We start from the raw sequence: 27,890 nt of genomic DNA on the forward strand, positions 1-27,890 counted from the left end.
GTTGGTTGCACGGCCCGTGGAGGTGGAGATCAACGCTCTTTCTATCGCCTACCATCCGTAATAGTGAATCAGTGTGAAAAAAAAAACAGCTGTCTGAACAACGCCGTCACCTATGGCTCACACGGATATCCAGGTCCGATTTGGACGGTGTTAAGCTGGAATACGCCAGAGTCTGCGGTGCTCACTTTGTCACAGGTAATTAACTGTTAAGTATTTAAAACATATAAGAAGAATATATTAATAATAGGGCTTGGGCGTTATGACTTATTACTTTCCGCGGCTGTCATGTTGACTGCCTCCGCCGCCTCTACTGCCTATTACTACCGCGTACTGTACTCCCTCTCTCAGCCATGTTTTAATTTGATTAATTTCACCTTAACTTGATTTCAACCATGGTAAACCGTTGCTGTATTGTGGGCTGTAACAGCGCAACACATGATTGCCATGGGAAAAACATAGAAACAGATTATTTTCCACCGCTTTCCTGCCTGGAGGCGCAACCACGGAGAACAACTGTTAGCGATAACAAAGAGTCGTCGGCTCGCTTGGATCGCGGCTGTAAGTCGACCGAACATAACTTTCCACAGTATCCCGATGTCAATGAGAGTGTGTTTTAAACGTTTGAAACACATAGCAGCTAGTTAAAAGTACATTACATGCGCGAGTGGTTGTTAGCGCTAACGGTTAGCATGTGCTAACCCGTCTGAGCGCAGCTTACCTTTGAACGAGTTACAGAGATAACAAAGAGATCGTCGGCTCGCTTGGATCGCGGCTGCAAGTCGACCGAACATAACTTTCCACAGTATCCCGATGTCAATGAGAGTGTGTTCTAAACGTTTGAAACACATAGCAGCAAGTTAAAAGTACATTACATGCGCGAGTGGTTGTTAGCACTGACGGTTAGCAGCTACTAAACTAGCATGTCCCAGAGCCCGTCCGAGCGCAGCTTACCTTTGAACGAGTTGCTGTGTTCCCACTGTTTGCTGGCTTTATGATCTGCAGCTCCTACCGGCGCCAATACGGTAAATACAACTTAATTTTGCACTGGTCACTGTTCTGCTTAAATAATTAAAGCCGCGAGCGGCGTCGATCGGCCCAGAGCCCGTCCGCCCTGCGGCGGGCGGTGCGCGAAGGCGCACCGCCCGCCGCCTGCCGCCAGCCACCGCAGAAGCATGCGACACATTTGCGTCGGATTGTTTACATTTTTACCATCTTATTAAAACTCACCCGTCCACGTATGATGGCGATTTCCTTGATGTACATAACCAGATGTGAACTGGTTGTGAGCCTCTAGATCCTTGTAAGCTCTCATTTCCTCAAGAGTGTGCAGAGGGTTTTCACCGAACACCAGGTAATGCATCTGGATTACGGCTAAACAAGGCACCGTGGAGGGCATAGGGGTCCATATGGTCGATCACGGAACATTTCCTCAGATATACGTCCTTATCTGGTCGCTCTAGCGTGCTGGCGTACTTATCCATTCGCGATACGATAATACGTGTAAGACAACTAGAGATAAGGAAGTGTGCCACCCAATATGGCGGACCGGAAGTTGGCCAGTGACGTCAGTGAAAACACCCTATTAGTAATTTCTTTATTGTGAAATGTTATTTGATACCGCAGACTCTCGTTTGTAACAACCAATGGGAATCTTGTCTACCTTTGCATGCACAACAAAATATATCTTAACTGTAAACCAGTCTCTTCTCCATGCAAATTAGTAGAATTATGCATGCAAAGGAAATGACTTTTTTTATCTTAAATAATTGGAAAATAAAAGTAAAATATGTAAACTGTTCATGCATGCAGGCAACCATTCTTCTACAATGAAGCCTCATTGACCGATAACATTCTGCCACATGTTGGACTGTCACACACAAAAAACAATCCTTTAATGGACGTTTGGCGTTTCTTTCATGCCTATCTGGAGACTGTGAGCATCAATCCTTCTTTGCTTGTGTTCTATCAGTGGAGGGCTGTGATCTTACCGGGACGACGTCTGGCTTCCTGGACAGTCTCTGTTCAGGGGAGGACTGCGTCACCGTCTGCAAAGTGCCTCCAGACCTCTTCAGCACGTCCTCCTCAAAATGAACAAGTGTAATTTGGCCCTGCTCGTCATTCTAGGAGCAAAATCATGCCACAGCAGGGGTTGAAATTGTTATTTCTTCGCATTGTAAAGTGCTCTATTAAATATATATTCAGATTTTTCTTTTCTGTCACACTTCATTGTTTCACATCATCGAACAAACATTAACATCTGACAAAAATAGACTGAGTAAAAAAAATAAATACTGTTTTCAAAAGAATTTCATTTACGAAGAGAAAAAAGCTATCCATACCAAATTGGCTGTAATGCATGGGGACGTTTTTTTTTTTTATCAGCCTGTTAAATAAACGATTAACTAGAAATAAACACAATTTTGGTTCAGGTTAGTGAGCCACAACCAGGCCTGATTACTGCCAGACCTGCAGAATCAAGAAATCACTTAAATAGAACCTGTCGGACATCCTGAAATAGGCTGAGAAATCTAAACAGCACATATAAAGAATTTCAAGACCAGATGAACATAGTCACTGACATCCATATCGTCTTATAAAGCCCTTTATTTCTAAGGCTTTAGGACTCCAGTCAACCCCAGTGAGAACCATTATCCACAACTGGAGAACCATGGGCCAGTGGAGAACCTTCACATTATGTGAACTGTCATCAGTGTAATTGACCTAAAATCAGAAACCCTAATGCCCCCCCCCCCCAACGAAAATAAAAAATAAAAATAAATAAAATAAATGCAAATTGAGTAGGTCCTTTGGATGCGTTCAGTTTAACAGACCATCAAAACTGGGTGCTCACATGTAAAAATGTTCACATGTATGCAACTAGCCTGGCCAGCCAGTTTAGCTTTTGCTTTGCTACACGGCGAAATGAGTCTGGAATTGCTCCCATAGAGCCTTCTTTCATGATACCGACCAATCACAGGCTTTGGTGACCTTTATATGTTGAGTGACGTGCAACGCCCGAGAATCCCTCAGCCAAAACAAAAAAGATGGCCGCCGCTACAGAGCGTTCGTTTGCTAGTGTGCCTTCTTGTGACATGTTGACAGTGGAAGTCTGTTTGTGCCTCTTTTACATCACGTCCACAGTTTCTCTGATTGGTTTACTTTGCGCCTGTTAACCCCGCCTCAGAAAAAAACAGTTCCAGACTAACGTCTGTCGTATCGAAGAGAGGCAAAAGTTAGTCTGGCTGGTCAGACTAGTATGCAACCAGACTTAATTTTCACCATTAAACTTGTTGATCCAATATGCAAAGGCACGGCTGATGAGATGATGTATCAGCACAACCTAAAACCCCATTACCAAATCTATTGGCCACAGCTTACATACATGTAAACATGTTTGTAAGCTGAAAATAAAAAACAATGCCCATCTTCTACAGACATCCTGGGATCTCATCCCTGGACAGAGGAGCAGAGGATGACACTTTTCATAGAGAGAAACATGAGAAGGAAAAGATTTCTGCTGGGAACCAAATCTCTAGAGCAAACATACCTCGGATGTGGACTCTTGGTGTTCGGGTGTCATTTTGGCTGGACTCGGAGTAGATGGCCGCTGAATGAACAGGGCAGGCACCTTCTGGAAAAATAAAACATGGCCTTGAGGTAAGGTACATAAAAGTGAATCTAGCTGAGGTTTTTCCTGACTGAACATAGGACGAACCTTCTCCAGGTCCTGCAGCAGAGTTTGAAACTGTTCCACCACTTTAAAAACAGTCAGTGTCTCCTCAGCCGTCTCAGGGAGACATAGGCCCGGTTTGCACTTCTGGATCTCAGCTACTGTTCTTCTCATTGACTGGATCCTCTGCTCAATCATCTGTGCACACCAAGAGGACAGCCAGGTGAACAAAAGATAGAGAATAATATCTTAGTGAGAAAATAAAAAGACTACACCGGTTTGTTTTATTCAATATTAAACACTTCTTTAAATGTGTTTGCAGGACTCACTTTGAGGTTGTCCTCTCTGGGGCTGGGAAAAGTCTCCGGGGAAGAGAGCAGGGTCTTGATCTCAGCAACGTCAGTCTCCATTCGGCGTACTTCATTCTCTATGGCTTCCACCTCCTTTAAACACACAATATATCAGTCTCAGTGTACCTGGAAACTTAAAACCAGATCTGTAGGGCAGATAAAAAGATAAAACGCAGTAAAAAAATTATATATAGATGTACCCGATTCAATAATATTATTGGAGCCATTTTAATGTCATCTGTACCTCCTATTTAGAGTAAATTTTAAAACACTGACTTAGAAAATATTTAATGCGAGGTGGTGCTGCAGATGGTAGCTCCTTAGTTTTATTCTGTGCTCTGGCACCATTGTGTCGCTGTGCCGTCACTTTCACATGAGAGGAACTCCTAAACACCAGACAGTCTTCTTTGGGCGTTATTTCTGCATATTTCTTTATCAACCCCAACTCTACTGAGATCTTGGTTAGCGCAGCGTTTCTCAATGGGATTTCCTGGAGACGCAGACGAGATAAACAGTCAGATGTATTCATGAAGCTTCGGCGACAGAGACTCAGCACACCCCTGCCTTCAGTCTACCTGGCTAATGTCCTAATAAAATGGACGAGGTGCTGGCTCTCATCTCTAAAAACTTGGACTTTCACTAATCTGCAGCTCATTGTTGTTTTTGGAGATCTGAACATCGCACACCTCGCTAATGAACTAAAATACAGAGAATCCCACCAGGAATAAAAGCAGATGAAACCACTGCTAAAGAGGTCATCATGGCCATTTTGAAACTTCCTGATCACTGTCTGCTTCGCCTCATTTTAACCAAGGAATCAGCGTAGGAACAAGGAAGAGGCTTACAGCGGCGGGCATCTGGCCCTGCACAAAGAGGCCAGACACAAACTGAACAAGAGGTTTAGGGCAGCTCAGAGAAGCTCCAGCGAGAAGACCAGAAAAAAACAGCTTCTCAACTAACTCCCCCAGCTACAGCTTTGAATGGTTTAAAGAAAATCACTGCATACAGAAGTCTGTGCCCTCACCCTAGGGAGAATCCTCTTCTGACAGACAACATCAACAGCCTCTAGAGCAGGTTTGAAAAGCAGCCGTTTGCTCCTCCCACCGACTCATACACATCTCACTTAAAACCTCCGAGTTGGAGTTCTACAGTAGAGTAACACACAACTCCAGGAACAACAGGAAGGTTAACTTATTCAGAGAAAGCTGTGTTATGTCATTATTTTGAGCTTTAAACCCTTACCTGCCATCAAATTAATTATTTAAAGATACTGAGTTAGTTATGAAGGTTTTAAAGGCTAAAGTGGCTAATAATAACAGTTATGGCATTAATAAGGTTATGGTGGTGCTTGACTGAACATGGCAGTTAGAGCAGAACAAAAACAGGAAGCCGTCACAACCTGCCCTGCTGCTGGTACTGTTCACTAAAGAAAATTCACCTGAATGACCTCACTGCCCTTCACCAGCTCAGAACTCCTAGCAAGGCCCGCTCCAGCCTGTGGGATCAGAGCCAACCCTTGACTGGTAAATTCCTGCTTCTACCTCCGGGCCTTTGGTACACCCTGCCAAAATATAGGACTAATAGACTAAAATATGAATTTGTCCCTACAGCTATTGCTCTCCTGAATAAGTGATTAACATGCTTTTTTTTAAATTTCTGAGTGATTGTTGTTTAATTGTTTGCCTGCTACTGCGAGCTGTAAAACAAATTGCCCTATGGGGACAATTAAGATTCCTTGAGCCTTGAAGCTATGCTAAATTACCAGAAAGACAGCAATTGTACAAGACTGCTACTATATCTGCATGGACCAGATCCTTGTTTGCGCTTTAGAAATATGCAATGCATTTAGTCTGGTGAAGTTCTTTATTTGCCCCTTAGGAGTAATGTAACAACAACAGAGACATCAATCCAGACACAAAACTATTGGCATCAGTAAGTATATCATTTCAGCAGTCAAGCCTGGACCATCTCCAGGAGATTTGCCATTTGAGGAAAATGTTTTTTATGTTGAGTTCCCTACTGGAAGGATAAGATGTCAGACTCACAGCAGCAGCGTGCTCTAGCTGAGAGAGAGGAGCTGTGAAGCTCTCTTGAACCTCCGCCACTCGCCGATCTGCTTCGAGCAGCTGGTCCTGGAGAGCGGTGACATCACAGACCTGCGACATTTCCCTCAGGATTGAGCTGAAGCCCTGCAGCGTCGATCGGATCTGGGATGCATCACCTAACACAATCTACACCAAATGTACAGTATTTGAGTTTAAAACACACCTTTTACATTGTGGACCTAATTAAGATGATACAGTAATGAGATTGGAGAGAAGACAGAAATGCATGGTGACCTGCAGAGCATGAACGTGGCTGCTCAAACATTTAGCTGTGGTGTACGTGCAGGGAGCAGCAAGCCAGGACTGAGCCTCAGTCATCCAGCTCTTGGAGCTCTTGATCATCTCTTGGTGCTCTTGAAGCCACGTGTGTATCTGGACAGAAACACAACCAACTTAGTAAGGTCACTAACTTTCACAGTATGGATTTTACAGAGCCTTGCCACAGTAGGCACACCCACGTAAATAGTTTTCCCATTTTGTCACAACAAAGCCGTAACTGGATTTTATTGGGATACTTTGTGACACACCAACTCAAATAAGTGCTTAAATGTGAAATGGGAGGAAAAGAATTCATGGGAAAAGTGTAGCCTGCATATGTGTCTGACCTCAGGGGGCGCTGTCGAGACGGGCAGCCTTTCTAGTCATTCTAAAGAAAAAGCCGTTCTTACTCTCTTTTTAACCTTTTTTCCATAAATACTATCCACTTAATAGCTTAAACAGGCGCTAACTCTCTTAGTCAAAAGCAGAGCTCCTGGCTCTGAAGCCATCTGCATAAACCAGATTACAACATCAACTACTAGCAGAGCTAAGGAGGAGATTTGAGGCTGAGGCCAGTGTTGAGCTAAGAGTTAAGCTAGTATTCAGCTGTAGGCACTTTAAGTCATCCATTCTCATTAAAACAATGTGGAATCTGAATTTAATTCCCAACAAGATCTCTGCACTGATCTACCAGCGGATTTAAAGAGTGCAGCTTGTATATCTTCTCTGAGATGTGGCTAACTGACTTTTCACTTGTTGCAACTGTAAAGTTGCAGGGATCCACTGCAGCGGACAGCTGATAGGGACACAAAAGCTGGCAGGAAATGCCATGCATGTAAACAACCCATGGTGTGACCTGGGACAGGGGTTTCCAGACTTTTCCATGTCATCGCCACCCAAACAGCATTAGCTTCTGGCTAGGGACTCCCTTTAAAAACCCACAAACAATGCTAAAAAACTTCAACCACCAAAAGTGAGCACTTTGATGTGAACTGAGGACCTTTTTTGGTCCTCATGTTTTTTTGGGCTAGGGGTTAGGTTTAGGACTAAAGTCAATGAGGTTCGGGTTAAGGTTAGGTGTATACTGGTTATGGTTACATTTAGGGTCAGGGTAAGGACATAGAAAGGGCTGAAAAAGAATGGAAGTCAATGGAAAACAAGGGATGATCCTCAGTAAGTATTTAAAACAAGAATGTGTGTGTCTAGAGATTACACTAGTGGGAGGGATGGGCTTGGTGGCTCCTACGCAGTTTGCCAAGCCTGGGCTCACTGTCTGTCAGTGCCACAAGTCCATAACTGCCCATGTGTAGACATGCTCTAGGTTTTGTTTTGAGTACCTTCCAAGTTGAAAAGCTATTGTATATTGGAGAAGACATTTCAAAGCCCTGTCAGCCAAAGCGGGATAGTCATTTCTTTCATAAAGCCAGTAGTTAGACAGGGGAAGAGCCTCTAATTTCACTTTTAAATACCCCGAGTTTGTCATCTCAATCAACTCCTCCTGTGACTTAAGGTCCGGACTAGAACCAACACCGGTGGCAAAATGGTCCCTGACTAGGGCTGGACGATAAATCAGTAATAACATACTTAAAATATATGTTTTGAATTTGTTGATAATTATCAATATCGATCAATAAGACTTATATTTTATCGATATGCTTTTTTTTCTATATCGTACAGCCCTATCCCTGACCCAGTTGAAATTAGTGTGTTTTTAAGGTCAGTCTGAAATATCCTTGGAGGTGATCCAGGTGGGACTGGATCCAAATCATCCCATGACATCAGCTCTAGGTGACGCAGTGGAAACATTTCACAGAGCCTTGGAAACCACAGCTCCCTGTCTGTGGAAGGCTCTCCTGGACCTTCTCAGTTTTTAAAGGGAACTTAAAACCTTCCTAATTAGAAAGCATGTAACCACTGCAGAATTTCTTTTGGAAAAAGTTTGCACATTGTGTTGCACCTGCAGTCTGTGCATGTCACATCCTTGCATGTTTTGATTCAGTACATTTAAATGCTGAAAGATATCCGACATGTATGCGAGTGTGTGAGTCCATGTTATAGTCCAGCTGATGCTTTTCAGATGAGAGGAAGTCTGCAACCTCCCTCTGCAGCTCATAGACTGCACCCTGTGACCGCCAGCAGATGTTCGAATGAAGCAGCAGACCCTCAAAACAGGCGCCCATCTCATTCCAAAGCAGGGTAAACAGTCTGTGTGTCATGGGGAGGGCTTTAATAAAATTTGCTCTGTGGTACCTGAATCGTTATCCATCGTTTTTGCAACAAGTGCCTACTGTTGGAGCATGCAGTGTGTGGCCAATGCATGTGGGGGGTTTCTGCTTAATAATTTCACTCCACTGATCTTCCCTGCCACTGCCGCAGCTTCGTTCAAACACCCAAACATACAACGGGTTCATTCCAACTCAATGTAATCATCCAAAACTTGGAAAATATCTTTCCTGGTGGTTCTTATCAGAGAATACATTATTTTGGTAGCATCCTCATCAAGCAATTCTCGGACAATGTCCTTGGTAGCTGGTGGAATCAAATCCTGTGCAGTTGTGTGAGTTTTCTTTAGCATGGGCACTTTGATACAAGGCTAAAAATGATGCCTTCAGCGCCTGCTCGGGGGCGATGATTGGAGGTGTGAATGTACCAGATTGCCTGACCAAATGCTCTTCTTTACATCTGAAGAAGTCTACAGTTTTTGCATCTTCTGTCAAATGTTTTTGTGATGCTGGAGTTTCAATGGTTTTGAACAGTTGTTTGAGAGGGTCTACAGACAGAAGATCATCCTTCTGCTTTGCTGTCAAGCCATGTGTATGCTGACTCATAATTTCTGATTTCAGTTGGCCAGGAGTTCCTAGGTTTTTTGCAGCAGTGTCCTCCCACAGCATGGCTGTTGGTCTGTTCCTTTAGTGTCTTTCCTTTCAGAAACCTGTCCATTCTGCACATGCTACGCTGATTTGAGAAGCAAAACGGGCCGAAAAACGGGACTGGCAGGAAGTCAGAAAGATTAGCATGGCAAATAAAATTTTGAAATGATATAGAATTATAAATTCAATTTTATGATATTGTTGATTGGTATCAGGGAACACATAAACTTTGATTTCATTGAATTATTTAAGTTTGACCACAAAACAAAGTAAGATTTATGGCACACCACTGATATTGATATATGCAGGCATAATAATGAGTAAACAATATTGTTTGTTGTTGTAATGTTTCAAAGTATGATTCATTTTCTTTGCACTTTCCAAATATGCACCACTTTGTGTTGTCTTCTATATCATAAAGTCCCAATAAGATACATTGAAGTCTTTAGTTGAAATGACACAAACATGAAAACGTTCAAAGAGGATACACACTTTTGAAAGTCAGTGTAAAGTAATTAACAGCATGACTGAAACAAAAATAAGCTGCAGGGTCACTAGGTAAATACAGAACTCTGAGCTATTAAGTTTCACAAAAAAAAAAACACACAGACAGAGGGTTGAATGCTTTGTATATTAAATAGACTGCCTCCCACCTTGCTAAGTAGAGTTGTCCTCTGTTCTGCTTGTTTAGCCACCTGGGAGTGAAGCTGCTGGACCTCCACCAGTTTCTCTGTGAGGACCAGCGCCTCGTCTGGCTTCTCCAAGTCCTGCATCTCCACTTCTAGAGCTGCCAGTCGGGAGTGCCAAACATCCAGCTCATCCCATACACGCTGAGCACAGATATGTCTGTGGTTATCTACTCACTTAATAAGGTCTCAACTTGTACATTGAGTAAAAATGATGACAAATTATGAAGTGAACCGGTGTTGGCTGCACACATTCTGTGAGGCTAAACCTCACTAATGCAACAACACAATGATTTCCACCTCATCTTTTCCTCTTTTATACAGAATATGGAGATTGATAGAGAATCCTATGAGACCATTTAGTGGCCTGTATCTCCACCTACCTTCTGTGTGATCTTTGCTTCAATCACAGTGGGGCTCCTCTCCTTCATTCTGTTCTGAACTGATCTCAGGCCAACTTGGACATCAGACAACTTTGTCCCCAGCCTCTGGACAGGACCACTCCTCTCCACTGCCTCTGCCACCTGACAAATCCATCAGGGACAAAGATCATGGATCAAAGTAGGGAATAAGCCTCTGACAGACCTGACTCCTGTTCATTAGCTATTCATACTGTTTGACTGTATATATTGTCGCTTGTGGTGTCACACACCCGTTTCGTGATGAGTGAAAGACCTACCCCTTCAGAGACATGTTTAATTGGTAAAGTTCAACAGGAACAGAAAAGTCTTATGAAACATATTAAGATTAGACATTTGCATTTAGTATGACCTATTAATACTTCTAATTTATCTTTAAGAAGTGTAATTTACACCACTCAAAATAGTTTTCTCCCCTTACTTCTGTTAGCAGTCAGGCTCGGCTGGTTCCCGAGGCAAAAACTCGGGAGTGGGAAGAGTTCGGAGAGGCCATGAAGAAAGACTTCCGTACGGCTTCGAAGCGATTCTGATCCACTATCCGGCGTCTCAGAAAGGGGAAGCTGTGCAGTACCAACACTGTTTACAGTGGGGGTGGTGTGCTGCTAACCTCGACTTGGGACGTCGTGAGTCGGAGGGCGAAATACTTCGAAGACCTCCTTAATCCCACCAACACGTCTTCCAGCAGAGCCTGAGGACTTTGGGTCGGGTTCTCCGATCTCTGATGCTGAAGTCGCCGAGGTTGTTAAAAAGCTCCTCGGTGGCAAGGCCCAGAGGGTGGATGAGATTCACCCTGAGTACCTTAAGGCTCTGGATGTTGTGGGGCTGTGTTGGTTAACGTGGCTCTGCAGCATTGCATGGACAGCGGGGGCAGTTCCCCTGGATTGGCAGACTGGGGTGGTGGTCCCCCTATTTAAAAAGGAGTACCGGAGGGTGTGTTCCAACTACAGAGGAATCACACTCTTAAGGCTCCCTGGTAAGGTCTATTCCGGGGTTCTGGAAAGAAGGGTCCGAAGGATAGTCAAATCTCAGATTCAGGAAGAGCAGTGTGGTTTTCGTCCTGGCTGTGGAACACTGGACCAGCTCTATACCCTCAGCAGGATCCTGGAGGGGGCATAGGAGTTTGCCCAACAAGTCCATATGTGCTTTGTGGATCTGGAGAAGGCATTTGACAGTGTCCCTCAAGGGATCCTGTGGGGGATACTCCAGGAGTATGGAGTAGCGATCCGTTGTGGAAAAGAGAGAGCTGAGCCAAAAGGCGAAGCTCTCGATTTACCGGTCGAGCTACGTTCCTACCCTCATCTATGGTCATGGGCTTTTGGTCATGACCAAAAGAACGAGATCCCGGATACAAGCGGCTGAAATGAGTTTTCTCTGTAGTGTGTCTGGGCTGTCCCTTAGAGATAGGGTGAGGAGCTCAGTCATCCGGGGGGGGGGGGGGGGGGGGGGGGGGGGAATCAGAGTAGAGCGGCTGCTCCTCCCTGTCAAGAGGAGCCAGTTGAGGTGGTTAGGATGCCTCCTGGACGCCTCCCTGGTGAGGTGTTCCGGGAACGTCCCACCGGGAGGAGACCCAGAGGGAGACCCAGGACACGCTGTAGACACTACGTTTCTCGGCTGGCCTGGGAACGCTTTGGGATTCCCCCGGAGGAGCTGGCCCAAGTGGCTGGGGAGAGGGACGTCTGGGCCTCCCTACTGAAGCTGCTACCCGACCCCGGATAGGCGGAAGACGATGGATGGATGGATGGATGGATGGATGGATGGATGGATGGATGGATGGATGGATGGATGGATAACAGCTCTGTCTTATTTTTACAGCTTCACAGCTATGTGCTGTATGCTGAATAGCTAGTGATGTCTTTGATTTCCAATTATCGCCACCTGCTGGATTGGAGGTGAAGTGAAAAATCTCAGGTATTTAAATCCCAGGACTTCTGATGGGAAAAGGGGCTTATCATACTTTAAGGAGGGTGGGATTTTTGTCCTGGAAACACCTGCACTTGCTACTGAAATAGTGAGATGGAGTTCTACTGGCTTACCACCTTGCTGTTCAGCTTTCTGTCCCTTATTCTCTTTCTTCTACGTAACCTAATTTTAGAGTGGACAGATCTTAATGCTTTGACCAAAAGTCCAAACTGGCTAAGGGACTGCTATCATTAACCCTTCTTGAGAGCGACCACCACGGACAGATGGACAGACTGATGGATGGTCCAAGTTACCAAGACAAAATGGCATAACTGTATGAGTTTAGGGCCAACTATAGTCTAAGGCAATTAGACTCGCAATAATGCTAAAAAAAATTGGATCATGAATGATACCAAATAACCCACAGAGGCCAACAAATTCTCAGCTTTGAATAGTTTCAACAGAAGTTGTGTACCTTTGTGTCCACGTAGCTCAGAGATTTTGTGACTTCCTGCAGTTGGCTGTTAATCTCAACAGGGACCACAACATATTTTTTTCTAAGGGTCTCTGTGATGTGATCCAATACAACCTTGTGGGCACGCAGTTCGATGTACAACTCCTGAAATCAAACCAAGAAAATTGTGTAAATTAAATGGGAAACAAAATTTAATGTAATCATCAGTCAATCTGTGGTACACAATAGAATAACTATTTCAGCAAGACTCTCAATTTTAATTAAGGATCAGGAAAAACAGACCAAGTTTATATGCATATTACTATTGACACATTAGATAATTCAAAGTGATTCATAGAAAAAAAGAAGAAAAAAAACACAGTAAGAGTAATGCTTTCAAGATGTGGAATTAAAACTAAGACATTACATAGAAAAGATGCAGCAACAGTAGAAATGAAAATCAAGAATGAAAATAACTCAATATAATCTGTATCTGTTTGGCTAAACTGTTGTAAACTGTAATGTATTCAGTTCTTATTCAAAAGAACCAACAGTTTCTGCACATCTCTGCACAGAAACTACAGTAAACATTGCCTGTCCTTTTTGTGTCCTGGTCCTGAGACCACAGAGAGAACATGGTCATGATGGTTTAGACCAACAGTTCTGGGATGAAGTTATACCATTCAGTGTCAGTGTTGATAACAACTAGAGAGACATGGCATCACAACACCCATGTTCTGCTTCAAATGCCAATGGTAGGAGGCTGATTTAGAGACAGACTTTATGTTGCTGTTAATGTTTGGCACTGAGTCCAAAAGTCCACCTCTGTTTGTGGCTTGAACTTCAGATTTTAGTCTCACTGAATCCAGCTAAATGTTGATCTAAAAGGTTTTTGGGATTCAAAATTATGAGACTTTCATAAAGTTATTTATGAAATCTCCAAAATCCTTTTGGAAGAAAGTGCTATACTTTGACGGGACCCAATCTGATTATTTGGGCCTAGAGCTAAATTTCACAGAAAAGGACTGTGGACAATAACTGTCCTCGAAATGTGATATTTTGGAGAGCTTTGCAGGGTATGGTAGGTAAATATGGGCAAGTAGACCATTGCCCTTATTATTTAATTATTTGTTCCTTACAACATTCTTTGATTTTCTTTGAATGTGGCACTACATGTCCCATTAAATAATTTTGTGAGAACCTCAGTAAACTGAAACTATCAGTTTCTAACCAGAAATCTAAGTGTGTGTTTGTGGTGCTTTTAATGAGTATTTGTTGAAATGTGCCTTAGCTGGTGATGTATGTATAAAACGTATTTTCATGAAAATTAAAACGACTGTGAGTAAGCCCAAATGCACCTTTGTGCTTTCAGTTAGGATGCTGAGGGCACCCAGTCTTATGAGAGGCATTTCATTTCTGCTAAAAAGCTGAAGATTATTTACTCAATAAAGTAAAATAAGGTATTTAATCTGATCTCACCTAGACAGAGGGAAATGTAGGGCAACATTTTATGGTTAATTTTGATGTTCAATTAATAGGTTTAACTTTTATGCTTTACAGAATCTGACCAGAAATCCCACTTTCTAACAACAGAAACAGAAGAACATGTGAATGAGAACATTTCTATTAGGAATCCAGCCATAACAAATGTAAATACAAATTTGCACATTGAAATTCAGTAGAAAAAAAACCCTCAGCATAACTAAAGAAGTGCTATACAGTACAGCTTCCAATACAGTTGTAGCTCAGTTTACAGCTTTTCATCTCTGCCATTTATTTTTTCCATTTACATTTGAAGTGTAACAGAAACAGAGTCGTCAGAAAGCGAGACACATGTCGATGAACTCTAAAAAGGGTTCTGCTGTCATTGTAGTTTCTAGAATAGAGAGAGCTGTAGTGGACATTAACAAAGTGGGATTTTTTTCAAGATGTCCGAAGCACATTTAAAGCAATTGCTGTCATATCTGTGGCTAATAATAATAACTTAGTTCGTCCTCACCAGACCAAGTCAGAAATTGACAATTTAATGGCACTCTGCCAGGCAGATGGCGCACAGTTAATAATGTTTAAATTAAACTGTTCTGTAGATAAGTGTTTTATTTCATAGGTAAGTGATCTGTTACTTGCTCTAAGCTATTTAAGTAGACAATGTTTTTTCTGTTTTCACAAACTGGTAGTATCTTCTGGTTTCCTGTTTAAAAAAACAGTAGCAGTAATAAGCTGCTGTGTAGGGGCTATTGCTGTTTGTGAGTAAATTCTCACCTGTAGCTCCTGTGTGCTGCTGGACTGCTCCATCTTTGACAACAGACTCTCCGCAGCCTTGAGCCAAACATGGATCACCTGCAGCTCCTCTCGGACCTTTTCTCTCTCCTCCAGCTCCAGTTTGGCACTAACTAAGCCTTCCTTGCTCTTCTGCCCCACACTGAAAATACACACCAACAGCGTGTTACGTGCCATGGAAGAGTAGTTATACACATGGGAAATATTTCACAGTTTCCCTTTACTAAACAAACTTTACTGTATTCTGTAGGGAGTTTGTGTGCCAGATAAGCTCAAAGTACTGCATACCTGGGATGTGGAAGAAAAACTTGTACCGTGCCTTTGTAATCAGCCTTCTTTAACTAAATCTAGTGCAATCACTTGCATGTAAATCGACAGCATTCCGCAAGAGCTTATCTGGGTAAATGGCAAAAGAAAAAGGGGATGGAGAGGAGAAACCGCTCTGGAGGAAATATGATTGAGCCTGTCTTCCATCTATTATCCTCACAAAACTTTGAGCAACGGAGTGGCAACTTGACTAAAATAAGTAAAGCACTGTAATGACTTTTTGAGAGGCATCCGTGCTGTGCTTCACTGAAAGTTGGCAACACACTTCAACGTCAGATGGTCTCTTTCAAAATTCCTGGTTTGACACTCGGTCAGATCGTCATACAGAGATGCTAGTGCCGGACAATCTAAAGGAGGAGGCATCTGGACTTACAGTTAAACGGTGGTACTGTTTGCTGAAAATGCAGAATTCCTTTCAAATGACATGAATGTTTTCTTTTCCAGATTTAAACTGTGACATGATCTGACTAAGTGTATAGAGAGACTTTAATCTATTAAACGTAATTCTACTGACAGAATTATTATCAACGATGAAGCATTAGGAAAGCGTTTACAAGCTGAATAAAAAAAAGGCTAATGTTCCAGGTGGCTACAGTGCATTTCTTGATTGATGAAATTGCTCATTCGACTGGAGCAAGCAAAGAAACTCCTCTTTTGTTTTATACCTTAGTGATAAGGAGTGCTGTAATACCCCGTACAGTATAAAAGTTTGTCCATTGCCAAAAAATCTAAAATGCTTCATCAAATGAAAATCTTCTCTAAGATTGTAGGCCATGGATTCGAGAAACTTTAAAAGTCCCCCTACCAAAATGACATGATGGGATTAGCTTATAGCGTTGCCTCTAATTCTGAACACGCTCTGAATCATGAACACAGGTTTTAGAATCAGGCTCCCACAGTAATGTCCAACTGAAATATGCTTTTGTACATCCGTCAATCCTGAAATTAGCTGTCCTTTCCCAGTCTTCCTGTACCAATTCCCTACCCCCCAAGAGTCCCCCCTCCTGAAATCTCTGCAACAATAATCCTTCTTCCGTTTCCACAATCTAATCTTTGCTAGAGATGCAAACAAATAATAGATTTACGAATATTTGTCGATTGAAGGTTTATTAAATTAACTGACAATGTACGCTTATACCTTCTTTCAGTGTTGTAGTATGGCCACCATTCAGACGTGGGCATTGCCGGTCATTCTAAAGTGGATGCAACATCATGCAACATAACACCACATGAAGCAGTCCAAATGGAGTGCTGTTTGGGATTATTTTTGCACTGTTTAATGATGACAAGAATGCAAAATGCTCTTTATGTGGTTCTGTTTTTAAAATATAACATTCAACAACTTTCTTAAGTTGTCAGCTAAATAGCTCCCATTCAGCCGGGCTGCCTGGCCGAGCAGAGTCAGCTTCTCAACCAAAACTCACTGATGTCCTCAGAGAAAAAAATGGTAACATGATAGAAAAAGACATGATGCCAAAAACTCAGTTTATGGTGACGGATTTTGTGGGAATTATTAGTGTTTCATATATTTTATTCTGTTCAATGTATTTGTTTCTATTCAGTAACCTAAAAGATTTCTGTATTATATTTTATAACTATGTCCAAGTTTAATAATCTGTGAGAAACCCATAATTTATGCCTATCCAGTCAGTATTTAATACAGGTGGCACACTAAGCTGTTAAGATATAATATGATGATGTGCCTTTTAAAATTCAGCATATTGTAATAAAAAAAATCAGTCTTTGCTTTTTTCCACATGCCTTGTCTCAGTTATCTAAACATACCATACAAAGCAGATTACCCACATGTGTATTGCCCTGAATATTACATCAGATACCCTTCCTGACATATCCTATTTCCTTGGAACCAGCACTGTGAGGACACCAGTAACACCAGTAACACCCTGGAATATTTGAGTGTGACAAAAAGCTTAAAAAAAGAAGAAATCTGTAAATGGGGTTCACACTCATTCATTACATTGTAAATATACCTGTTTGTGAGGAGGTACACCTTCCAACAGGAAAACAACATTAAAAATAGAGTCAGAGCTACAATAGAATGTAGTTTGGTTTAGACCAAAGCATATTCATGTCTTAGAATGGTTTAAAAAGATAAAAACCTACATCCAAATGAGAGTCTCTCGCAAGACTTGAACACATATGTGAACATATGCTTGCCATTTAACCTGGCTGAGCTTCAGGTATTTAGCAAAGAAGAATGAGCAAAACTTTCATTTGCCAGACGTGTAAAGCTGGTAGAGATACGCACAAAGTTTAGAGGTGTCACCATAGTGAAAGCTGGTTAACTAAGAACAGCCTTAGGAAATGTCACACTGATCAGATTTTTTCTTTTCCAAATAGTAGCGCGACCCATGTATGGAGGCCTTAGTCCTCGACGCGGTTGACCCGGGTTCGACTCCGACCTGCGGCCCTTTGCTGCATGTCTCTGCCCCTCTTCCGCCCCCTTCCTGTCAGCCTACTGTAATAAAAAACGAGCCATCTCCAAAAAAAAAAATTAAAAAATAATGCAGTGGTTTTTGTTAGTCTCTCACTAAAAAAAAAAAAAAAAAATCCAATAAAGCGATAAAAAAATGGTTGTTGTAACAGAATGAAATTTGGAAGGCACTGTAATTCTGGCATTAAAATGACTAGATATGTTTTCATACAACCACAAAAGTAAGTGGAACTTTGTCTAAAAGAAACAGCTGATTGGTAAATGTAGCACGGCTTATGCTGACACATTTTTTTAATACAACATTTATACTTTCCAAACAGAGAACACTAGGAAAAAATAAAATTTAGATAATTTTTTTTTCTAATACATACCCACTGTATCGGCCCTGCATCAACTGTAGGCGCTGACAAAGAGGAAAGGGTGGAGCCTGCTCCAGGTGGGCGGGGACCCCCAGCAGCCTGGCTGTCCGCAGTTCCAACGCAGACAGGGCTCGATGTTCACAATCTAGCCTTTCTTGGTACTGTTCCCAAGACTGCAGCAGCTCCTGAAGCTCCTCAGTGGATACGGCTGTCGCAGAGGCCTTAGGAAGCTCTGCCTCCACCGTCTCCAACACAGCTGAGGCTTTCTCCAACTGAACCAAAGATTAATTTATTAGTATCACATTTAATTACCTTTATTTAATTATTTAGAGTCAGTGCACATTGTACATATGAGTGTGCGCTGTAAATATAATAATACCATAGAGATAATTTTTTTGTCTGCATTTCCTGGATGATTGACATTACAAAATTTGGCTGAAATATTGAGTCCCATAATTGGCTTTGTTGTTTAGTCGTTAGAATGTTTCCTATTGTTTTAAATCTCATCAAAAATAAACTTTCTGTATGAACAGAAGAAAATTTTAAGATTTGCATGTCAAAGGTAAATAGCAAATTAATTTTTACAGCTAATTATAACTCGACCATTCAAAGCTCTTGACCATGCTTCAGCCTCCTGATGTTTTTGCATTTACACATACAATGTTATGATCTGCATGTATCTGACATAAGTTAAAAAAGGTGGATAGATTTCACAAAAATTACCAATAAAATAATCGCAGAGGACCCACTGTAGAACCGTGAGGTACACCAGCACTTTTAGCAGCCAGAAAAATCATCATCATCATCATCATCATCATCATCATCATCATCATCATCATCATCATCATCAATTTTTTTTTTTATAAAGCGCTTTACTATCAGCCACAGATGACACAAAGTGCTGAACATTGAAAACAATAAAATTATTCCAAGGGATAAAATGGAAATACTACACACAATAATAAATTAAATAATGCAAATATGGATAAAAACCATTTTACTTCACCAGTAATAATGAAGTAAAATCAAATCTCAGTTGGTTTGAAGGCCAGTGAGTAAAGGTATGTTTTTAAACAAGGACCGGCGTCATACGCTCCCTTTTACGTATTCCTATTAAAACGTGCTGCAGCATTTTGCATTGGCCGCAGACGAGCAAGCGAGGACTGGCTGATTTTCGAGATAAAGGTAGATTCAGTAATCCAACCACGATAAAATAAAAGCATGGATTACTGTTTCCAACTGTTTTCAACTGTTTCCAACTGTTTATTTAAAAGCATAGCTTTTATTTTTGCTACTTATCTCAAATGATAAGTGGTCTTTGCTGACACACTGTTCTCAATTGTACATATTAGTGTATCGATTTCTCTCCATCAAATTAAAGATTACATTTTGAAAACTTGGCAGTAAGGACCTCACAGTGAACAGCATCAAACACCTTTTTAAGTCAACAAAGATAATCCATCACATACAACAATCCTCATATCCCAATTGAGGTCCTCTGTACCTCATTTTATGGTAATCTACTTCATTATGCTTGTTAATAACACAATTATTAATGTTGAATTGAATTAGTTTGGTTTACTTACACTGCTTGTGACGTCACGCCAATCTGTGATTCTCTGTTTACAATGAGCTGTCAGCTTCTGCATGCAGTTACGTAATCTTGACACCCGTCTCCAGATGGTGGCCACGGTTACCTCACGACCTCCACGACAACTAATTTCTGAGCACCACTCCCTCATGTTCTCCAGACGCTTCAGGATGGATTCCATCTCCTCAGACAGTGCCTGAAAAAGAGACGGAGTAACTGTCAGCGAGCCAAGTCCTGCATTTGCAAAATAGCTTTTGGTTTTATGCCAAGAGCATTGGGGAATGTACAGAGAGCAAGGTGTTCAATATAAGTGGTGTTTGAAAGATGTTGTGAATTTAGCCACGAGTGAGCAGTTTATACGTACTGAGAGCCTTTCCTGTTGGTCAGTGCAGTCAGTGAGGCAAGTTACTTTCTGAGATATCTGCTGCAGAAGACTGTCTGAGGAACGAGCCACACTCTTGAGGATTTCATCTTGAGACTCTTGGTAGCGACTGTACTGCTCTGCACACCTAAAAAGGTAAATTTTATTGATCATGAAACTTCCAATCACTTAAAGTGCAACTAATAATGTTCACAACTTAACAATATTAATCCCTTCAGTCCCTGACATACAATGCCCTACAGAATGACTGATACCACTGGAACTTTTTCACTCTTTGTTGTGTGACAGTCACAAATCACAATGGATTTTATTGAGATTTGTTTGTGATAGAACAACTTAAAGTTGATTATATACATATGATGGCTTGAGCAGAGCTCTGGGAGAGGGTCAACACCTGGTTGTTGTTCTCCAGAACTTTCTCCCTGACCTGTCTACTGTGTAGTCTTTATAATGCATTTTGTTCTCTAATGTTCTCTAACCCACCTCTGAGTCCACGTTTATAATGGACTCATTTAGAAAAAATTATTTTAATACTTTCAAGTTAAAAGGGGTTAAATCACACATTCCAGGTTTTATTTGTAAAAACAAAACCAACTCAAAACCAAGTATTATTTTCCTTCGCTTCCCTATTTAGCCCTTCTTTAAGTTGGTCCATCACATAAAATCCATATAAAACAAAGTGAAGAGTGAAACATGGAAAAATGGGAAACGTTTGGGTGGTATAAGTACTTTTACGAGGCACAGAAATAGATCTTTAGATATAATTCAATGAAAGATTGGGGAAGTTATGAAGTATCTAAAAACCTCACATTTTTAGAAACCAAAATTACTTTTTTGATATTCTTGTTACGTCAGCAATTAGGCCTAATTTACCTGTGAAGATTTTCCAGCCGTATGTGTCCTTTTGCCAGAAGTGTTGACATCCTAACTAGGAGCTGGCTCAGAATCATTTCCTGGACCTGTTCCACCTTCTGTGAAGACAAGTAAGTATGTGCAACAGACTGGTCTTGAAGCTTCTCAATGTAGGTTTGGAACTGATGCTGAAGAGAAGCCAAAGCATGCTCGGTCTCCTCTAGTCTTTCACAACATGGTCCAATAGAACCCTGGAGAGGCAGCAGAGAGCCCTCGATGTCCTGCAGAAACTGGACAGCTATATTGACAGCGAGGGTATAACTTCTCAAGCGCTCTCTTGCTTTCAAGAGATCCTCCTGGAAATGAACAAAATATTGTATGATTACTTTGCCATGAAAATGTAAGCCACCTCCCACTTTTTGCTGTTTTTTTTTGTCTCACTTAAATGTTTCAGATAAATACATTTTAACATCAAGCAGAAAATATCCAAAGGATGTAGTTTTCAAATTATGATTTCATTTAAAAAGGGAGAAACATGTTAAATTACATATTAAACATTTGATGTCCAACCTATGCAGATTGCTACTGACACAAAATATGCATCAAAATTCTAGATCTTAAAGTAGTCAAACATATTAGTTCAGTATTCACCATGTACCCACTTCTGGACAATTTACAACTCCAACAAATCATTTATATTTAAACTGTTTATACATGATATCTGGCGTGGTTTGTGTTATTTACAACTAACAGAAGACCTGACTTACCATTTTTGAGTCGCATTCACTCAGGACGGCATTTTTCAAGTTCGTCAGCTCATCGAGTCGTCTTCTTTGTTTGCTTCCTTTATTTTGCTCCAACACCTGTAGCGATCTAATCTGTAATTCTGCTGCCTTCTTTAAAGACGCAATTCTCCAGTATTCCCTGTCGATCATCACTTGGTTGGGCTCCAACAAGGTTGGGTTCCGACACTCTCTTAGGGTCCTTGAGAGAAAGTCATCAGTGGAGCTTCTCACTGATTCAAGGTCCAGATCCTTGAGCACGTTCAGTTCAACAAGACCGAGATTGTTGCAGAGAGTGTTTTCCCAAGTGTCAAGGATGTCCTCACTTTGTTTAAGCCTCTGTTGCTCAACTGTGAGCTGTGAGGGATCCAGGTCCGCAGCAATCAACTCAAGATTCGAGCGAGCCTGTCTACATAATCCTTTCATCTGAGAAAACTGGAGGAGGAGGGTGTGGCACAGTTTGTACTTCCCTACCGGGTCCATGCTATCATCTCCGGTCAAGCAAACCTGCTGCTGAAAATTCTCCTCCACTGTCTCCAAACACTGTTTCATGCTCAGGTAATTCTCCTGGTCCCTGGATTTCATTTCAATTGATGCAATTTTGTTATGAAGTTCAGAAATTGCATCATTCATTTCCTTCAACTTTTGTTGAGGAGTCCATGGTATCAGAAGGTCAACCTGAACCTTGTGATCCAAAAGGAGGAGTTTTAAAGGTTTTAAGACTTGCAGGGACTCCTTTGTGATCGGAAACTTCAGTCTGTTCACATCAACTGACATTTGCCTCAGGCTTTTTTCAACACTTGCTAAGGCATTCCTTCTTGATTCTACAGTCTTGATGAGTTGATCCAGCTCCTCTTTTTGGGCCTTCTCATGGCTGATTATGGTTCTGATGTCTTCCTGGAGCTTTCTGATCTTATCATAAAGCTGACAGTTCTCCGTTGCACTGAGTTCCACAGCAATGTCTTTACTCTTCATTAAAAGAGCCTCGCAGATTGCTGCCTGTCGTTCAGCCTCAGCCAGGCGTTCTTGGGCCTGGCAAACTCCCAGATCCAAGTCACCGTGGCTCATAGGGTCACTGTTTGTACTCCTTGAGACCTCTGACTGTAGGTAACCCACAACCCAGGAGTCTAGGTCAGCCATCTGCTCAGATAGCTTTTCTCTGATCTGGAGTCCAGACTCTACCTCTTTTATAGCTTTGGACAGCTTGTCAGTGGTGGAATTTGAGAGTTCTTCAAGACGTTCAAGTGAAGTGTGTACAATGGGCACCTCCTGAGCCTGGTCCAGCTGTGGAAGCAGCTCTGTCACCTCCTCCACCAGTGACTCCAGTTGACCCTGTTTGGCCATCACTTCAGACTGAAGCTTCTTAAGATCTTTGAGCTGCCTGTGAACCTCTTCGGGAAGAAGAGGTACCCACTTCCTCCTGCCCTCAATGTCACTCTCTGTTTGCTTGGCCCATGCAAGGCCATCTCTCATCACTGCAATAATTTTGGCCATGATGGGGTTGCTGCTGTTTTTTGTTTGAGACAACAACAGTTCCTCAGTGAAGCAAATCTTGTTTTTCATCTCCTGGAGCCTGTTGCTTATCTCCTCTGATTCGCTCTGCCATTGTGAGCTGTGAAGTAACTCTTTTGACAGTTGCTGTAAATGGAAGTATTGCTGCTTGACCGCTTTAATCTCAGCATTTGCCTCCATCAGGTGTTGAGCCTCCTTGCAACTCCACTGAGTAGCTAAAGAACTCTTGACTTCAAGGTCTTGTGAGATTGGATGCATGCGTTCCTGCAGACTAGACAGATCCGACAGAACAGTGCTGATGTGTTGAGAGTGGACATTTGCGTGATGAAGGCTGCTCTCAACAGTGCTTTCCAGAGACCTCCAATTTTCTAGCAGGTTCTTTTGCTCAATCTGTGCAGTTTCCTGGTCCGATCGGCTGAGGTGGAGACAAATCTTTGCATGCGTTATAAGCAGCTCCCCAATTATCTCTCGGTTCTCCTCCATACTTCTGTGGAAGCAACGGAGTCGCTCTGCCTCCTTATAACTGCTCTCCTGTGGGGACCTAAAGGGCAGAAAGGAAAGGTTACTATATGTCTGTACAAGATTTTTCAACTATAAAGGAAACAAAAGCTAAAGAGGGCCTATTGACAAACCCATTAACAGGTGCAAATCATAGTTTGCACTTGCTATTTATTAGATGCAAAGGTGGATCTTCATAAATAGCTTTCCCTATCGTTCCCTGTGTGCCGATGCATTGTGCCCACTTTTAGTTGATGCAACATGTCAGCATTCAAAGGAAAACTCACCAATATTTATGAATATTTATGTAAATAAATAACTCCAAATAACCCGCCATTCTCCATAACCAAATAATTTTTGCATTACATGGATCAATACCAGTCAGATGGCATAATTTCCTTATTCTCAAAAATAGTGAGTAAACGTATCAAACTTTAACAGTTTATTACAATTTGGTATTATTAAATTTCCTCCTAAGTGTTTAAACAATCCCACCTCTGAAATTATCTGATAGCTGGTATACAAAACCAACATTGAAGTTAGAAAAAGAGCAACATCAAGGAGAAAAGTCATCAAAGCACAGAGCTACCCTTGGTCGATGCTCATAAGCATTAAGAGCAGCACAGCAGTGGAACAGTTTACCATCAGAAATAAAAACTGTCTGTGAATTTAAGGTTTTTAACACAGATTTGTAGAACTACCTATCCAACAATTAATTGATTATATTTATTAATAGATTTGTTATCAATTTTGGTAATGTAATGAAAAAGTTAAGTAAATGTAAATTAAAAAGTTAAAACCTTTCTAGTATATTTAAAAAAATAAATATTAACTATGATACCTTTATGAGTTATTTAACGTTTTATCTTTGAATGAATCGGTTAAATGGACACGCCATTCCACTGTCTATCAATCTGCAGCTTCACTGATAGATTTGGAAGCACTTTCAAAACGTAATTTCTCCTGTCAGAATTTGTTTTTAGAATTATGAGGAACACCTCATCAGTAGCTCTTTGTTAACTCTTGGTTTCTACAAAGGCTATTTCAAGGATTGCTACAAACAAAATTATGCATAAACATATTTTTCTCATTTATGAATGTCATTAATAACTTCAATCCTCGCCATACAAAATAACCATACATTCTCAATTATCAACACCTTAAATGTCAGTTTTAGTGAATGAAGTCTCTTCCGGTTTCTTTAGATGGCAAAAGTAAAACAAAAGCATATCAAAGATTTAAATAAATAAACAGTCAACATAAAATTCACCACAAAATACACAACCTGACCAAATGTTTTTGATATTTGCATAAACACTGTGAAAGTTATGCCACAGATCCAATCTGCATCTGTCATGTTTGAGAGCCCAGAGAGAAAAAAAGGCGACCTAACACAAAAACTGCTGCCATCTGCTGGACTTGCTCCTGCATGTGTTTAGTGCAAACTGCTTTGTGAATCCAGTGCAGAAAGGAAACAGTGCAAGGAAAACAGCAGCAAAAACTAAGGGAATTGCAGTGCTTCAAGAATTCCCTTCTAAGTATTTAAAAACAAAGTGTTCAAAAAACCAAAAAGTTGGATTGTAACTTACATTTTCATGGCTTCTAGTTCTGCATTGAGTTGATCCATCCTCTTTTTTGCAGTTTCCCTGTGCCTGCAGTAATCAGCCACAAGCTGCAACTGGGCCTCTTTAATCTGGATAACAGCAGCTGTGTCTTTTGCCAAAATGCCCCACTGGTTCTCCAGGTCTTCTAGAACATCTTTCTTCTGAGCATTGGCTTCTCTCAGCTGTTGGAGCAGTGATAGCTGAAGCTCTGACCGTTGCTGTTCAACAGAGAAAGTAAAAAATTAATTCAATCTTCTACTGTGTATGCAAATGTGCTTTTTAAGCTCCTGCTTTGGGTAAACATAGCAAATAAATAATTTAGATGTATTATCTATGTAGATTAAGGGTTTAACGCGTCAGTACACATTTGTACAAAAAATATGCGGTACAGCCCAGTATGCACATGTACCACGCAAATACAGTGTTGTTCAATACCTGAACACATTCACAGTGTTTTTATGTGCAGCCACCATGGAGCAAAAATGGTGGACTGAACCAGAAGTTAAAGTGTATGCATTCTTCAACTGCAAAAATGTTTTGTTGCTCGGTCTGAACTTTAATGACTTATTCACCAAGTCAAGCTAAATGTAAACATCACTGATTTTCAAGAAAAGTTAGCCAATGTCTTAATCCAACTGACTGCAGCAACCAACATTTTTATGGTGCATTCAAGTACGTCTGGTACACTGAATTGTATAAGTATCATAGCAGCTATGAAATTATTTAAAGCAAAATGTGTGCAGTCCTACACAACAGTACTGACCATTGTCAAATGTTGTTACTGTTGTTCCATCCAGCCATTGGCTATCCCTGCTACTATGAACAGTAGATGATTTTTGCATATATGGCCCAGTTCCACTGGCTCGTATTGGCCGCGCACCGCACCGCTCACTTTCGAGTGTTTCAGGAGCAGTTTTTATCATGGCCAGCCCAGGTTCCTGGCTCTGCTGAAGACCAGAGTCAAACCACGCAACTCAGGAAGCTTTGAGTAAACACCCCTCTTTTCAGCAAATAGCTGAAAAGAGGTCAAACTAAAATATTATTTTATTATTTTCAAACTATGAACCATGCTGGAAGGAAACATAAAGAAAAAGGACACTTCAGCTTTCTATACCCTGATGCGCTGTGTCAGATCCATGGATTTATTCAGGCTTTCTCTCATTTTATACTGAAAGTATTGTCTCTGAGGTGTCCATCCATCCACCTCATGCGGTACAAGGCAGCGGCTGTCTGCCTTTCCCTGCTGCCAGCCCGTCTTTCTGTAATAGAACTCAAGAGCACTCGAGAGAGCAGTGGGGTGCTTTCGCAGAGGTGCCCGACTGAAAGTAACTTTAGCACGGTCAAGTCTCACGCTCTCTCCAGTAAGCATGAAATCAAATCGATAAAAATGATATCACTGTGGTTAAAAATCTGTCAAGCTGGGTGCACGCTTCAGCATGCGTAGTGAGTAGACGTGCCTTCCTTAGCTCACGTAAAAGCTGTTAAATATATTGATTTTGGACCTTGTAACTATTCAAATTCTGATGAAACGCATATTACGTCACTTTACTACCTTCCTAGTGGATAATGCCTTTCAAGCCGACAAATGCACAGAGTGGAAGGGCCACAAGTCGGGGTAAGTTGGACTCCTTGGCTAGTGTTAGCCCCAAAGCAGCTTCCAATGCTATAGTTGCTAGCAAATGCAGTTACAGCCATTCAAGCCTCCGTTGACTCATTCCGAGAAAAGAACCGGACATTCATTGCCTCTCTACACTCCATTCTAGGTGTGATTGGCCAACAAATTACTATGGAGGACGGACTGAACGACTTTGACAGGAGGCTGAACAGCATGGAAACCTCACAAACTTTGCTGGCTAAGGAGAACGAAGCTTTGAGGGAGAAGGTGGCGCAACTGGAAAACTATACCAGACGGCAAAATATCCATCTTGTAGGGATACCAGAGAAAGCAGAGGGCTTGCGTCCAATGGAATTCATCACCAACCTACTCACAGATGTGCTTGGTGGATAGAGCCCACAGACGTTTGGCCCCTTTACCAGCAGACGGTGACAGACTACGCCCATTTGTTGTCAAGCTCCATCACTTCCAAACCAAGGAGTTTATTCTACGCCTCGCCAGACAGAAGGGCCCGCTATCTTATAATGGATCAATATTTCATAACTTTCCTGACTACAGTCCATATGTCAGCAAAAGCCGTGCAGCCTTCTCCGATTCTGCAAAGAAGCTCCACGCTGCCCAGATTCAGTTCGGCCTCTACTACCCAGCCACTCTACAGTTCACGCACAACGGCAAACGCGTGAAGTCCACAAATCCGGCGAGGGCGCTGATCTATGTTAGCAACATGGTTTCTGCTCCCGGTGGACGCCCCCGCTTCACCCGCTGCAGAAGCTGGTGACTGAGGTAACATTAATAAACGAGACAATGATCCCAACAATGACTTAAAAGATAGGGTGTTATGTCAGTACATATAGTTACTGTCATGTTTTCTGACAGGTCTTTTTCATTTGATTATTATTTTACTAGTATTATTTATGTCATA

General features: G+C 41.6%; 1 protein-coding gene across 1 annotated transcript in view; it reads right to left on the reverse strand.

Moving 5' to 3' along the window:
- LOC118556603 (nesprin-2-like) overlaps nucleotides 1-27,890 on the reverse strand; it is a 60,599-nt gene that overhangs the window by 26,766 nt on the left and 5,943 nt on the right. The window contains exons 4-19 of the mRNA XM_036150978.1: nucleotides 25,339-25,571; nucleotides 21,725-23,792; nucleotides 20,979-21,313; nucleotides 20,088-20,232; nucleotides 19,719-19,919; nucleotides 18,145-18,404; nucleotides 14,974-15,133; nucleotides 12,733-12,876; nucleotides 10,323-10,463; nucleotides 9,907-10,083; nucleotides 6,360-6,497; nucleotides 6,066-6,251; nucleotides 4,000-4,113; nucleotides 3,716-3,868; nucleotides 3,548-3,631; nucleotides 1,989-2,120 (exon numbers count right to left, since the gene is read on the reverse strand). Of these exons, the coding sequence (XP_036006871.1) occupies nucleotides 1,989-2,120; nucleotides 3,548-3,631; nucleotides 3,716-3,868; nucleotides 4,000-4,113; nucleotides 6,066-6,251; nucleotides 6,360-6,497; nucleotides 9,907-10,083; nucleotides 10,323-10,463; nucleotides 12,733-12,876; nucleotides 14,974-15,133; nucleotides 18,145-18,404; nucleotides 19,719-19,919; nucleotides 20,088-20,232; nucleotides 20,979-21,313; nucleotides 21,725-23,792; nucleotides 25,339-25,571 (4,671 nt within the window). The remainder of the gene's footprint in view (nucleotides 1-1,988; nucleotides 2,121-3,547; nucleotides 3,632-3,715; nucleotides 3,869-3,999; nucleotides 4,114-6,065; nucleotides 6,252-6,359; nucleotides 6,498-9,906; nucleotides 10,084-10,322; nucleotides 10,464-12,732; nucleotides 12,877-14,973; nucleotides 15,134-18,144; nucleotides 18,405-19,718; nucleotides 19,920-20,087; nucleotides 20,233-20,978; nucleotides 21,314-21,724; nucleotides 23,793-25,338; nucleotides 25,572-27,890) is intronic.

The sequence above is a fragment of the Fundulus heteroclitus genome, chromosome 19 (genome assembly GCF_011125445.2).
Source record: "Fundulus heteroclitus isolate FHET01 chromosome 19, MU-UCD_Fhet_4.1, whole genome shotgun sequence".
Classification (NCBI taxonomy): domain Eukaryota; kingdom Metazoa; phylum Chordata; class Actinopteri; order Cyprinodontiformes; family Fundulidae; genus Fundulus; species Fundulus heteroclitus.